Below are 15,046 nucleotides of genomic sequence, written 5' to 3' on the forward strand. Positions count from 1 at the left end.
TTCTCCATCCCAATTAGTCGAACCGCCCTTAGCCGGATCAATTCCTCTCATCCCTCACCAATTGTTCTTCTGGGATTCTCACGCACTGGATATAGCTCAGGTACGTCTTCCCCTTGAATACAGATCACCAGAGGTACCTGCCTTACGTTTAGCTCCCACATGGTTCTTGGCCTCGGCCTACACTTGCGCTAAACAGGTCCAGCTCCAGCTCCGATTTCAATACCTCATCTCTCCACGCTGTCTCTCACGCGTTCCTGAAGACGGAGCCCAACCTGTTGGCTAGGCCAGACCACCGGGCCCACGACCCCTAATCTGATGATTCGGATTCGGAGACACAGCGCTTCAGACCGCCAAAGTTGTCATGGAAGCGCCTTGTGCGACGCATACCTCGTGCGAATCTTGATGTGCGCCCAACGCCCGCACCCGTCTCTCTCGTTGACTCGGATTATCCACACGGAAGTCTCCCCTTGCTCTTTAACACTGATCTCGTTGCCTCATCGTACCTCTCCTGTACCGTGCATGGACGAGATAGCTCGTCATTGTGCTCCTCGGCCTCCAGCGTGACCGGCCTTCGCTTCCCCTCGCCATGCCTTACTTTTGGTTGCCAGGTCCATCTCCTGGAAGTAGACGTGGCTGACCTCAATATTGTACCGAAACGTACGTTATTGCCCAACCTGACGACGCGATCGAGATTGTTTGGTAATCAGCCCCGAAGACGGCCCTCGGATTGTTTTCCAGCTTCCATGTTCCTATACTAGAGGTACACGGAGAAATGACTCATGAATTGATTCAAAGCCACACTCATGTCTTCGCTTTTGTCGACAGTCGGAATAGGCTTCGAGTTGCCGTGGCGGGTTGGATGGGTTAGGTCGCCTAGCCCTGACGGTGCCCAGGGACTACATGGTTGTTGAGGAAGCCCTCACACGACTCAACCGTGCAAACAAACGTCGCTTCTAATCCGTTATTCGTCCAGAATCATTCAATTTCCAACAAGGTCTATGGCTGGCAATGAGAAGAAATATCGCGTTCAGCCATCCTAGAGGGGTTTGCTGACAGGGCTGACCCCAGCGGGGCGTCTGAACCTCAATCTACCCCTGTTCCCTGGGTATCTGGTTTAGATCCAAGACTGTCTCTTCCGAATTAGCACCCCGGTGAGGATCCCCGGTCTCACGTCATCTAATGAGAAAAGGGTACCCTAGTTGACTTTTACGGCCGATGATGCGGAAGACCAAAACTATGCGTTAATAATGGGAAAAGAAAGAAAAAAGAATACACCACGCGGCCTATTCGATAATCGAGGCGGCTGGTACGATTGATCACCATAACAAGTCTTTTTTGTGACTTAATGGCATGACAGTTCTTCAAGTCTCTTTTGTCGGTGAGCCCCCACTGATGGCTTAAGCTTCTCATCCCCGGGATCCACTTCGGAGCTGCAATCTGACTTTCTCCCTTGCTCTTCCAGTTTTGAAGCCGGAGATTGAACTTCAAGCGATGGAGCCAACCCCCGTTTCACGCTCGCGATGCGATGTCGCGATCCACAGCTTCCGTTTCACTCTTCCAACGTCATCCAGAGTCTTGGGCCTGTCTGGATCACTCCAATAACCATCAAGCATCGTGAGAAAAGATAACCAAACCGAGGCGCGCACGGCTTTCTTCCTTTTTTTGGAAGCTTCAAAGAGCTGTATCCCCAACATTGGATTATTGGAGCTTGGATCATTCGGTTCTTGGTTCCAATCATGCACAAGCCTAGGGTTCCCGCTCTGAAGCAAACGATGTAATTGAGACTGGTGGGTTCCGAGAGTCGCCGGATCTTTTCCCCGTCCACAAATTCAACGGCTTGATGGCGGTGAACGGACGCCATGCATTACCCCAATCCACCTGCGGCCATCATCCCGCTTGAGTGGAAGTCTTAAGAAGGAGGCAAACCCTTCTGTCTCCAGAGCAATGACTCTTCGAGTGAAAACTCTGCTTTCTAGGCGTCAGAGCCAGTCATTATGTCCTATCAATCGACATGATATCATGAAGTAAAGCAGCGCGGTCCCGCAATGAAATCTCGTCACCCTGTTGCTCGTCACATCTCAACTACATCCACAGCAAGCAGAAAGTTTACGGCGCATCGCAGGAATCCGCTGCGCCTGCGTTATCGCGGCCCCCAAATGGACCCCGATGATCAAGATCCTGTGCCACGACAATCTGACCTCTCGCGGACAGCTCGGCCCATGTGCATGTCGCATATAGTTGCAGAACGCGGTAGACGCGTTGCAGACTCTAGGGTCACTCAAATGAATTTTCTTTGGGAAATTCAAGCGTCGACAGACCTCACGACCGTCAAAGCTTGAGAGCTTAGGTTGTCATGATATCCTTGTGCTTTACAAGGAGCTAGGCTTTGAATTAGGGCATGTCTTTAATTATTGCCAACACCCACCGCTGAACGTATTTGACCAGCCACTTCTATCGTCTTCCCTTCTCGGCACCGATTGCTGAACACAAGATGTTGGAAAGTTGACTCATCGTACCCTGCCCAAAGGGTTGGGCATGGTTGCTTCTTCCGTCCCACTTTTTCGTCTTGTCGTGCCTGGCAGACGCCTCATCCCAGGTTGGCGGTGAAGCAACTCAGGGATTTTCTCCTTCTCTTTGCCTCCTTCGCCTTCCCCTAAACCCGTCTTTCCGAATTTGGATCCCTTGCTTGCCCCCTAGGATTTTGACGTGTTGGTGCTAAGTTGAAAACAGAAATGCGGCCTGGTTTGTCACCTCCGAGCCACTCATTTGGTTGTTTGACGGATATTCTGAAACGGAGCCTGTGCTATTGCATACGCAAGCCGTGCCGCGGGCACTAGTTTTCCGAACACCCTGATGATCAATCTACGGGCTGCAGAGATGAACAATGGAAGTCCCCACCGCTCATATGACTGAGACTATACGACGTCACGAACATTCGGAGAAGTCCCTCGTGTCGAGCGGTTGAAGGTTCTAAAATTAAAGTATACGAGTGAACCACGCTATATGCATTGGTCACCGATGGGTGTTAGTCATAATCTTCACCGTCATAACTCTGCTGTCGTGAGGAGGCATTACGTTGTTTGGAGACGGCCCACGTTCATCAGGTTGACGTGACACCACGACACATGCCCTTTCATCGAAGGAATCCGACATTCCAAATACAGTTCAATGGATAAATCCGGGAAAGAGGTTGCGGGGGTTACCACGCTACCCTGGTCTCTTTCAAACAATGGCATAACCCACAAGAGACAGGCGACCTGATGGGCGGGAACAGCATTCCAGCACGTGTAGGGACGGCAGGAGCAAGGACCAACATCGGACCGGCGCGTCCTGTGCGTCAGATTATGTTCGTTTCGTGATGATTGAGTTCTGTTAATTAGAACTCTACCTTATACCAAGGTCGCCGGGCTCTGGGTCGACTTTTGTCAGAGTCACATGTTCAAGGGGTCAAGTAAAGAGACTTACATCTGTATGTGCCCTTCCTTCTGCCTCTTGACTATACGGAGCTCTAGTCCCTTTTACCTATCAACTTGAATTTTGTAGTACGTTAAACCTAGCATAGAGCGTCGTCCACTTGGACTATACTTCTTCAAGACTTCTCAGTAGTGTATGGTTCGCGTTTCTACTAGGAAAGCGTTGAAGTTGGGAGAAGCCCTATGGCGTCTGTTTATCCAATGTCTTGATTCCATGGGACTCGAGAGTATTCATGCATCGTTCTCGTAAACTTGAGCCCAATCCCCAATATACTTTCACATAAAAGTTTGATGTCACGTAAGAGATTGTCCGGATGCGTGATTGTTCGCCCGAACTTTGAAAGTTAGGGGGAGATTTCCAATTGGGCAAGTCCAAAGTGAGCATGTCGCATGATCTTCGAATTATCACATCTGTGACCGAGGACAAAGCTACTAGCACATGGGCTTGGATGAGATGAATCCTTTTCCTCGGGGGTGGTCTTCGAAACTTCCCTCTGTGATTACCTGCAGTTGCGTCGATACTTGTCGGTACAGTATTTGATCAAAATAAATTGGATGAATCTTCTAGCCTAACAGATCGTGGCCACAACTTAATTTATGCCGTCGGATGGTTAACGCACTCCAAACATGAAGCTATTCTGAGGTCGTTTGCAAGTTCCAAGCTGAGGTTGGCCGACTCAGGTCTGCCTAACCCCCGTTTCCCCGCGTTGTTTGTTCCCACAAGTAACATGGCGCTGGTGTTGTCGGCTGCGCACTGTCGTTGAACCGGCGCAAACTTTAGGTGATAGTTTTGGTTGCGGCACCCGACGGCCCCGAACATGGCAAACGGTACCAACCTTCAACTGGATTGGGGTTCTTGTAAATCACGAGTGTTTTATTCTTTAGCTGCACGATCTTATGTAGATCATGATGGGAAACATCGGCCGCAGTGGGGTTTAAGGAGGTAAAACGCTCTGAATTTGTGAATCTTGACTGCTAATTGGTGTTCTCAACGGCCTTGAAGAGAGAGCACCGTTCTCTAGAGCTTCCGGTGGTGACATCTGATGGCTTTCAAGTATAATCTAAGTCCTTGGCTGTATAAAAATCCTGACTCGGCCAATCGCTTGGCAAATGGGTTATTTAGTTATGCTTCTACCTCCGAATGTGTCGGCTCATAGAAAGGGAGGCCATTTCGCAGAATACATTAGAAAGCATACATCTCGGCAATAGTCTTCTTCTCAGCATATTCGTTTGACTCTTCCATTCATACATACAAGCATGATCCGACCTCAAAACCTCTTTGATCCTCGTCTCCAGATGTGCCAATATCTGATCGTTGCTTTTCATAGCTTCGGAAACAGACTTCACGCAACAACCCACCCGCAAAATGTCAAGCTCATATATATCAAGGTACCATTTTTTCAAATTTCTCAACTTTCTTTCTTCGCCTATTCAACAGGCCATGGCTAAAATTACCGAGATCATACAATCATCAACCTGGACAACTTTAATCAAAACATTAGGGTACAACACCTTGATTCAATCAAGAATTTGCCGTCTTCTGTGACTACTAAACTCAAACATCAGCTCAAACATAGACGTTTCTCTAAAACCTGCCGTCATACAGCTGTAGCGGTACGAAAGTGGTGAAACCACGGTGGAAAAGGTCGGTCTTCAAAAGTATGAACATTGGAGAATCATACAAGAGCTGTACACGCCGAAACAGAAGAGTTGCCACTGGACATCGAGTCACCTCACAGTTGCTTGCCCGCTGTTTATGAGATGGACAGGAAGATATCCGCGTGGTTACCCGCATATGTGAGGTGATACATGTATGTGATCGAACGCGCGTGCATAGTGCAGACACCTGCAGATCGCCTTGCCCAGTCTTATTCCATAGGGCTTTTGCGGCCACCTGAGGCTTTTCCACATCTCACCTGCAGCTTGGGGAAAGGAAACCCCTCACTTAACCAAGATGAGCTGCTCGGTTAGGAGGATACGAGGAGAAATCGAAGAGGGGATAAATCACGTAAGAGGGCTGGCAAGCAGGCTTTCATGACGGCACCATCCTCTCATCTTGAACAGGCGATAAATAAACAAACTTTACATCATTCGAATCCGATATTTCGACCCCGAAAACCTTCACTTCCTTCCTGACTTGATTTGGTGTCATTGACTAAGCAGCCGTTCAAAGATGTCCGACTTCCCCAAGCTCACCCCTGCCTTCACCGTCAAAGTACGCAGCTTCCCCTCATCCGTGAAGTCAATTCACGCCCCTCGTATCTTTCAACCTACAGGCACACCACAAAAGGGATAATTGCCCGAGAATTTGAGCAGTCTTCTAATTTCTTCTAATCGCATCGTTGCCACCTACTGATTGTCCGGTTCTCTAGATCCACCTTGGCAACCCATCTCCCATCGGGGTTCTCGCCCAAGGAGTCTCACAGCTCCACGCCCCCTTCATCCCGGACTCCGGCGCCCTCGTCTCCGAACCTTCGTATCCACTGAAAATCGATGCTGTCTTCCTCCACGGGTCGGATTACCTTCGGTTCGATCCTGACGGGGGACACGCTCGTCTCGAAGTCTCGAGCGCGCTCCGCGACAAAGCCTCCGGCGCCGTCATTCGGTTCGACTACTCGGGCACGGTTGATACTTCAGGCGCCTCCGGGAAAGTGCTGAAGGGCCTCGAAGGAGCTGCGACGACAGATTATGGTGAAATCTGTTAGTCCTTACCCCTTCCTTCCGTCGGTCAGTGGATTAAGTGCCCTATGAACTAACAAGACATAGTCACGCATGCCAAGTTTGAGACTGGCCACGAGGCGCTGAAGGAACTTCAGAACAAGGTCTATGTTGGATCCGGGCGGTTCATCCTCGAAGATGGCAAGCCCATTGTAGTTGAATATAAGATCAGCGAGGTTGTCCTGTAGCACATATGTTCACGGCATCGCCTTGCGTATGTGTGTCCATAGGGAACGTATTATTTACTCTGGAAATGTGGATTTGCCTATAAAATCTTTCATCTACTGATTTTCAACTTTCTGTGCATCCCCTCCAAAGAAGTACTTCGTGCGAGGCGAATGATCATCCCCGTGTACGTGCCTGAGACTTTGGAGACTGTGTGACGACGTTGCCTGCCTGGCCGTGTAGCAAATCCGAAACTCCAACATACAGCCCTCAGCTGCTGCAAATGCAATGTGCGCGTGTAAACGTGTGTCGTTTTCCTAGTAGTCCTAAACTTATACCCCTCCCTGGTCTCTGGGGGTCGGTGGGTACTGGCAGCCAGGCCGAGATGAAATCGAGAAGATCGTGTCAAGCCATGTTTGATGTTCCCAGGAACGGGAACTCAAAATGATTTCCGCCTGGCCATCCTGCATTCTCTCCTTCTGTGGTGCGCCCACCGAACCCTTTTCTGCCTTCTTTCGCGAAGATTTAGGAGACACCGGCGAGCTGCATAAGGCGCTCACCGGCCCTGAGGTTGGCATACTCATACGCCTTGGACTCGGGGGGGAAGGTGCCGTTGGCGGCCCAGAGGTCGATCAGAGGCTGCATGGGTTCGAGCTCGTGGGGCTTGAGCATGTCCAATGCCGTCGCGGTCAAAATGAAATGGCTGAAGCAACTGTTCAAGGATTTTTCCAAGTTCAGGTGGTAGAAAGGCTCGACGAAATGCGCCCAGTAAAGATGAGAATAGACGCGGAACATCTGGCGGAAGATGGTCTGGCATACGTCGATGAAGTTCTGTGGGAAACCAGATCGCTTGCCAATCCACTCAGGTTCGCCGGGGTTCGTAAGTTGCGAGAGTGGTGTAGTGGTAATGGCCGGGTTGTGGGCATAAGAGACGCCCGAAGGGTCAGTAGGGAAGATATTGGTGTCGTCAATCTTGCCCGAGATCCATCTCTGCATAAGAGTCATGTACTCGAAGGCAGGAAGCTCGACAGGCTCCCGACGACTGTTCAGCCAGGTGAATGAGTGGTTTCTGCCAAGATGTTAGACGTGAATGACATTTAGCAGATCGATGCAACATACGCTCCGGCGGACATTCTGGGGCAAGTTGTTGCGTTGCAGATGGTCGTGCCATCCTCCTCCTTCTCGTGAAGCACACGAACAAAATTCCAGAGGTTTCTGTAGTGCTCGACGACTGTGACTTGGTTAATATGAGCTAAGCGGAGTAGAGCCCGATATATTACGTACCCTGGTGAGCGATCCACTCGCCCTGCTCGACCGTCTTGGGTCTCGCACTCAAGGTCATGAAGTTACCCTTGACGATATGCTTGCCATAGTTGGAGTTCAACCAGATGGGCATAGGTCGGGGCAGGTGGTACGAGTTGAGGATATCGTCGCTGTTAGCCATACCGCCTTGTTCGTCCATGCCAATAGTCTGGGCAAGAGAAGGAGAATTAGGCAGCGGTGGAACACTGGGCGCCTTAACAGCAGCCTGGCCTTGGGGTAAGTGTGGCACAGTGGGTGACGAAGGCTGCCCAGCGGTAGAAGACGTGGGGGACTTGTTCTGTCCAGGTGGTTTAGCGGCAGCACCCCGGAAGCGGGCGTTTCTGTTTATTGACGTCCGATTAGCTGATGAAACTTGATTGCCATAACATGCGCTCCAAAACATCAATGTAAATCAAGCACGATGGTAACGGTGACAACTAAACCCGCCACTAGGAGGGGCTAAGACCCGAGAGCCTGCTCCGGCCATGTTGAGAAGACCTGAGTGAGACAAGGCATAGCACGGGGCCCCAAGGGGTCGTGTTGGCAATCTAGGGATGTCTGAGACCGCTGGCGTCCCGGGCGACAGGCAAGGCCGATGCTCGAGATAAACCGAACAGCGTCTCAGTTGATGAAGGATTGTGTGGCAATGAGGAAGAGGTATGTGCTAGGTGGAGGTTTGTAGTGAAAGAGGAGGCAATACAACGTCTTCGCTTTGTTAGTTTGGCTTTGGATACAGGTCGTTCTGTTAAGTAGCGTTTTGCTGTAGACGACGGAAGTCGAACGAGAGGTCGTCGTGCTGAGTTTAACAGGGCGGTTTTTAGGTACATCCCCTGACCTCTGGATATGCTAGGGCACCAAAGAACTGCGCCGGCCTAGGGAAGCGTTGACAAATAGGACGATTGCTGAGTTTCCCAGGATAGGATGTCTCCTGCAATGATTTATTGAATGCGCAGATGAGCTGCCGTTAAGCACGACAAGCCAAAATCTGGGCCATCGATCTCATTCACCCACGTCTCGCTTGATTGTATCGGTGCCTGGCTTTTGAGGATCTTGGAGACTTGATTTCTTTGCGTTGTTGATTGTTTCTTCGTGGGCGGAACCGATGTTCATATTGGCGCTTCAAGGCCTTTGTATGTGGTCGTTTTCACAATAGGCGGTAACGATGATGCTGGTTCAACTCCCCGCTGCCATCTCTTTCTTCTTTCCTCAAAGTGCATGTCCAAAACTGAGGTGAGACGACAGTGACCACATTAAAGAGCCATAACATTTGATGTCACTCAAAGCAGCAAGCTTTCACTCTGTGTCACACTCTCTGTGTGCGCCTCGTGGTACTTCAGAGACTCGCAGCCCCATCACCCCGTTCACCCCGCGAAGACCACCGCAAGGGACAGACTGTCCTCTGACCCCATTGAAGAGCGACCGGAACAATTGGCGTAAAACACGGAGCCCGAATGTGTAATTCAGATTGCTTCATGTTGTTCAACCTTCTGCTAGTCCTCGAGTGAAGATGCATCCCGTGTCTCGGTGTTGAATCGGTTGCATGTACCAAGTAACGGCTGCGGGCTGCGGGCTGCGGCACTAGCCGAGGAACCAACTTAACAGCTGTCTGCTGTACAGCCAATATGTGACGCTCTTTGACTGATGGGGATTGATAATGCGAATTGAAGCAGTCTAGAATGACGAGAACAATCTGAAAAGGCAAAAAAAGCAATAACAATTGACAAAAGTTGAAACTAACTCACATTCCTGAGAAAAGGTTCGACATGGTAGAAGGAAGTACCGCGGTGAGGGGGAGTCGAAGGGGAAATATATGGCTGGGTCTGCCGGCACACCTCCTCGGGAGGACTATAGGGGCTGGAAAATAGTTCCTCAGCGCTGCTGATTCAAAATTCAGACCGTTTGATAATCGAAAGTGGTCGGATATCAGGCAAGGAGAGAGGGTTAAGCTGGAAAGGGGCGGTTGAAGGTGAGCTTCGTCGGACTACGTTCGCTCCTGCATCCAAACAGGAGTGGCAGCATAAGGGACGCTAGACTTGAAATGTAACAACAAGCGAGAGCACGGGCCCTGTCCCCACAGCCTTGGGTCTCAATAGCCACTGACTCCTCCGCCATTGGGCTGCCGCTAGACAGAAAGAAGGGTCCTTCTCAGCCTCGTGTGGCGTATGGGAGGTTGGAACTCAGACGCCGCAGCTTTTAAGTAAGCTCTAAGCTGCCATCTAAGATAAGGAGTAACAATTGAACAGACGATAATTGAAAAAGCCCCCCCCCCCTAAAAAAAACTTCAAGTCATTTTGCATAAGCCATACACAGCAGAAATCTGGACCGAAACGGGGATATCCTGTCAAATCGGCCGGTTTGCCCTCCGGAGACCGGACTTAGTCTTATGTGGCGGTGCTACTGCTTCAGCCTCATTTTGGTCAGCTCAATCCGAGTGGGTCAATTTGTGAGCAGGGATTGTACGAGCCTTGCCTTCGCCTTTCTTTCTCAGTGAGAAACCTACGAACGCCTAGACACCTCAGCGCCAAAACCGCGCCCATCGCCTCTCTAATTCTTGGAGCATCCCTCAATACCTATCGCAATCATGTCTGACTCAGAAGATTTGGTCGAACTCCCCGAGGAGGATGATGAAGAGGATCTCTTTGGCGACGAGCCAGCGGACGACGTCCAGGAGGACCGCAGTCGCGCTGGTAGCGAACGCGCTGTATCCGATCGAGATGCGGCAGAGGACGAGGGAGCATTTGATTATGGCCAAACGTCGGCAGATTACGAGACTAAAGTCATTGAGGCCGTTGAAATGCAACGCCATCGCATTCCTAAGGCAAAGGATCAAAGAGTAAGTAGACGCGGTCACTCAATTTGACAGTGGTGTGAGCTTACACTCTCTAGCTTCGATCTCTTCGCGTCCCCAAGTTTCTGAGGTTTATTCCTACGCTATACGACCCCAACACGTTCGAGCCCACCGAGGAAGACATCGAAAACGCGAGAGCAGACATCCCGAAGGCCGACGTCCGTGTTCGGAGGCACGGCAACAAACTTCAGAGCAACGCCATGATCCACAGATGGAGCGACGGTTCGGTCACCATCACTGTTGGCGATGAACATTTCGAAGTGACAACCAAGGCTCTGGCCCCAGGTCCTGACCAGCCTTACTCTGAACTTCAGGACGGGCATTACTACGCCGCTTCAGCCGAATACTCAAGCAATTTCCTCATGTTTGTGGGTCACGTCACCGACCAGTACATAGTGCGGCCTGGAAAGGACGTGCAAGACGATGCACTCATTGCTCTCGCAGAGCGCATGGCCACAGTCACGCAAAAGCCTCAAGAAAAAGACATGATCATCAACACAATTCAAGACCCTGAGCTTAGGAAACGACAGGCGGAGCAAGCAGAGAAGGAGCAGATGAAGGCGCAGCGCCGTCGTGAAACTGCAGCTGCTCGCATGGTGGATGCTAGTCGGGGATACGGACGTGGTGGAGGTCTTTCCATTGGTGACCTGGAAGGTGGACGGCGCGCTGGCGGCTCACGCAAGAGAGGCATGCCTGGAGCACCAAAGCAGAAGAGGAGGCGTCCTGAGTACGACTCTGATGATGACCTTCCCTCTGGTGCGCGTAGGCAGGATGATTACGACATGGAGGACGATTTCATTGTCGGCAGTGACGAGGACATCAGCGAAGGTCCAGATGATGACAACGAGGAGATCTTGGATGACGACGATGAGGACGAGGCACCACGGTCTAAGAAACGACAGAAGGTTTCGGACGACGAGGATGCTGACGGCGACGATGATGACATGATGGAGCCGAGCGGCAGAGGCAGGCGTCGTCATGTCGTTGACGATGATGATTCGGAGTAGCAGGATTTCGGGAAGCTTTCCAGTCGTAGGAATTAGACCGACCATTCATCACACATGTATAATACCAAGGATTTCTTATGCGCATGTTCGGGGGGAGAGAAACTTCCATAGCAAAAATTGAGGTGCATGATATCTAAGATGATGAAGTACTGCACGTCTAATGGATGTTGAACTCTCTTTCGTACCTAATAGGTATCCATGACCTTGCTACACTCGACTAGACTTCGGCTTGCGTTGACAAGGGTGGACCACGTGCTGCAATGGCCAAGTTTCTTTGTCGTAGACAGACCATTATATCTCGGTGCGATTGACTTTGTTGGGTCGGATAGCTCAGCATTGTGGCTCCCTGCAACCCACTGATTCAATTCAACGCAAATTACGAGTTTCCCAGGACGCAATGGCGGATAAGGTGTATTACTGCGTAATACCTACTACTACCAACCAGGGCGCGGAAACAGGAGGCTCAAGCGCCTAGGATCAAATGCACTGTCACATGTCGACAGCTAGCGCCAAGCACGATTGGACAGCATAGCCAAGCAGCTGAGGGAGCTGCCCCCCAACTTTCCAGCTTGGGAAGAATAAGAGTGTGTGGAGTGGGGTCTCGTGACGGTACTACACACTGCAAAAGCAGCAGCAATGCACCTGATGCTGCCCGCCCCAGGCAATCCAGTGCATTGAATGGGGCCTTGACGCCAGCTTCCCCAGAGTCTCCAGACCACGGACTTCGGCTGGGATAAGGAGACACGGCAATCCCGGACACCATTGTTGGCCTTTCCAACCAGTCTGGCCAAACCACACCACCAGGAAGACAGATAGCGGTTGCCGATCACAGCGACAACCAAGGCACACGGCTCCTTGCGTGGAGAAGAGCCAAAAACACACGGGCTTCGAGTCGTACCACAGACAGTACGAGACTCGCTGTCTGTCTACCTTATCTAGCGTCTTCCACACGCCCGCTCGCTCGTCCCTCGCGCTCCTAGATTTATCTCAGTTTTGATCAATCAGACCTACCGCAGTGCCATTCTCCCAGGCATTCTATTGTCCTACGTCTTTCCCCTCATTCTATTCATCTGTATTTCCCGCCCAACCTTTAGCGACATTAGAATTGGAATGCAAACACACTCTTAGACAGAGACACGACGCTTGACACGCTCCACCCGCCTATTATACCATAATGCCATAATCACCTCATATCAGTCGTCACCGTCCTCATTAGCATTATCTTCCCCCGCCAAGTTGAATCCTCCATGGTCTGCAACATCCTAGTCGCCGCCGCCGTGCAACAATGGGGGTAGTCGTCGCACTCTGGCAAGTAGCCGTAGACGTGACGCAATTCTGGAATAAGGTGCGTGAGAACCAACACAATTTCTCTGGAGACGAACACCTGGCCTAGAGGCTGCTTTCACACCTGCCAGCTGGCCGACTCCCGTTACCTATGACGAGCCGCGGCTGACATTGATGCGTCGTTGCGCACATGCAGAAGCTCCGCGATTGGTACACCCGCAAGACCCCCGTCGAACTGTGGTTGGAGCTCCTTCGTCATGCCGAAGCTTTCGAAGATTGGGAAGAGGCCGCCTTACATCTCGACAACTTGCTTGGTCTTGACCTGTGGTGAGTTGTCAACTTTGCGTTCCTGTCTCAGAAACACATGCTAAAATATTCACATCATAATAGGAGGAACAACCCCACGTCCAAATACTACGACTACCGCCTGATCAACGAGCGTCTCAACTCTCTAATTACAGCGAGGGAGGATGGCAACCTTAACGCGCTGGTCAATCTACTTCGTTCCGGTTTAGTTCGGAACTTAGGCAACATTACGTCGCCAACGCTGTACAACCGATCCTTCGCTGGCACCAAGTATTTGATCGAAGAATATATTACCCAAATTGCCGAAGCAGTCGAGGACATTACCCATCTGCCGACTACTCCGACCTCTGATAGCAATGGCGCTCCTGTCGGGTTGACAAACCAAATGAAGTTGGATTTTATTCATGATACTAGACAAGCATTCGGAAGGAGTACACTTGTTCTACAGGGTGGTGCAATATTCGGTGTTTGCCATCTTGGTGTTGTAAAAGCGCTTTTCCTCCGTGGTCTTTTACCGCGTATTATTACGGGTACTGCGACGGGCGCTCTGATCGCGGCTCTTGTTGCTATACACACAGAAGAAGAGCTGCCCAACGTACTCAAAGGAGAGGGCATCGACCTGTCTGCTTTTTCTGGCAAGGCAAAGGCTGAAAAGGGCCCGCACAAAGAGCAGTCTTTTGCTACAAGATGGAACACATTGCTTAGGCGAGTTAAGAGGTTCTCCCGCGAGGGCTACTTCCTTGATGTCAAGGTGTTAGAGGAGTGTGTACGAGCCAATGTTGGCGACCTAACTTTCGAAGAAGCATACAACCGAAGCAAAAGAGTGTTGAACATCACAGTAGCAACAGCCGGACAGGGTGGCGTTCCGACGCTGCTGAACTATTTGACCGCACCGAACGTGGTAAGCTACAACTAATACTATCGTCTTAGGAAGAAACGAGGGCTAACGCTGGACAAGCTTATATGGACTGCAGCAGTGGCATCAAACGCTTCTTCTGCTAGTCTATATGGTCATCGAGAGACCACAGTGCTGTGTAAAGACGCACACGGAAACATCGTACCATGGGCGCCAGCGAATACGATTGATTTCCGCCACTGGACTCATGTATCTTATTCTGACCGGGAGTCGCCACTTCTTCGAATCGCAGAGCTTTTCAACGTTAACCACTTCATCGTCAGTCAGGCTCGGCCCTACCTGATCCCCTTCTTACAGAGCGACATGCATGGCCCATCGCTCATGGAGACTCGTAACAGCACGACTTCTATCACTGCATTCATGGTCCGTATGGTGGGTCTAGAGCTCAGACACCGCTTACGCCAGCTCGACACGCTACGTCTTCTCCCAGCAGGCATACGCCGCTTCCTCGTAGATGAGCGGGTTCCAGGAGCATCCATGACACTAGTGCCTGAAGTAACTGCTGGTGACTTCATACGATTGCTGGAGACGCCCACAAGGGAAACGCTGGATTACTGGATTTCGAGGGGCGAGCGGAGCGTCTGGCCTGCGGTTGCAGCGCTACGTATTCGCTGCGCCGTCGAAAATGAGCTGGACAGGTCATACCAGACCGTCCGAAGGTTCAAGGCGGGAGGTTTGAGAAGGAAAGGTTCGACGGCAACAGCATCGGCCCTGGACAAGGACAGGAGAGCCAGTAGCATGGGGGCCGCCTATTGATGAAGTCAACAGATAAGCAGGCTGTGCGAGTTGCGGCCGCTCTAAGGGAGCCGCCAAGGGTGGTACGCCGCAGGTCTTGGATATTATCCTGGAGTATGCTGTGCCCCACCGTGATGTTTGAGGGGCGCCTCCCCCGTATGACTGGCATCGCAATTTGAGGGCGACTGATGTACAGATACATCTTAGGGTGGTTGGCTGGGACAAGCTGTACTTGCATGTTCAACGAACGACGCGGAGTCCAAAGAAACATGCAGAAGACGCGTTGGCGGAA

General features: G+C 51.1%; 5 protein-coding genes across 5 annotated transcripts; 4 read left to right on the plus strand and 1 right to left on the minus strand.

Moving 5' to 3' along the window:
• Window positions 1-2,045: 2,045 nt before the first annotated feature.
• On the plus strand, window positions 2,046-2,339 carry CTRU02_205699 (uncharacterized protein; the record flags this gene model as incomplete). The annotated part of the gene is made up of 1 exon (XM_070204592.1): window positions 2,046-2,339. The coding sequence occupies one exon, from the start codon at window positions 2,046-2,048 to the stop codon at window positions 2,337-2,339; it is 294 nt and encodes a 97-aa protein (XP_070061696.1).
• Window positions 2,340-5,646: 3,307 nt separating this feature from the next.
• Window positions 5,647-6,379, plus strand: CTRU02_205700 (uncharacterized protein; the record flags this gene model as incomplete). Its single annotated transcript, XM_036727692.1, has 3 exons — window positions 5,647-5,688; window positions 5,846-6,173; window positions 6,240-6,379. 3 exons carry the CDS (start codon window positions 5,647-5,649, stop codon window positions 6,377-6,379), a joined length of 510 nt encoding a protein of 169 aa, XP_036580648.1.
• Window positions 6,380-6,881: 502 nt separating this feature from the next.
• Window positions 6,882-8,061, minus strand: CTRU02_205701 (protein kinase activator; the record flags this gene model as incomplete). Its single annotated transcript, XM_036727693.1, has 3 exons — window positions 6,882-7,425; window positions 7,476-7,587; window positions 7,641-8,061. 3 exons carry the CDS (start codon window positions 8,059-8,061, stop codon window positions 6,882-6,884), a joined length of 1,077 nt encoding a protein of 358 aa, XP_036580649.1.
• A 2,178-nt stretch (window positions 8,062-10,239) lies between these two features.
• Window positions 10,240-11,513, plus strand: CTRU02_205702 (RNA polymerase-associated protein leo1; the record flags this gene model as incomplete). Its single annotated transcript, XM_036727694.1, has 2 exons — window positions 10,240-10,491; window positions 10,545-11,513. The coding sequence occupies 2 exons, from the start codon at window positions 10,240-10,242 to the stop codon at window positions 11,511-11,513; spliced, it is 1,221 nt and encodes a 406-aa protein (XP_036580650.1).
• Window positions 11,514-12,798: 1,285 nt separating this feature from the next.
• On the plus strand, window positions 12,799-14,775 carry CTRU02_205703 (patatin-like phospholipase; the record flags this gene model as incomplete). Its single annotated transcript, XM_036727695.1, has 4 exons — window positions 12,799-12,858; window positions 12,994-13,124; window positions 13,188-14,004; window positions 14,062-14,775. The coding sequence occupies 4 exons, from the start codon at window positions 12,799-12,801 to the stop codon at window positions 14,773-14,775; spliced, it is 1,722 nt and encodes a 573-aa protein (XP_036580651.1).
• Window positions 14,776-15,046: the final 271 nt, after the last annotated feature.

Source organism: Colletotrichum truncatum (genome assembly GCF_014235925.2).
Source record: "Colletotrichum truncatum strain CMES1059 chromosome Unknown Contig_0003, whole genome shotgun sequence".
NCBI lineage: Eukaryota > Fungi > Ascomycota > Sordariomycetes > Glomerellales > Glomerellaceae > Colletotrichum > Colletotrichum truncatum.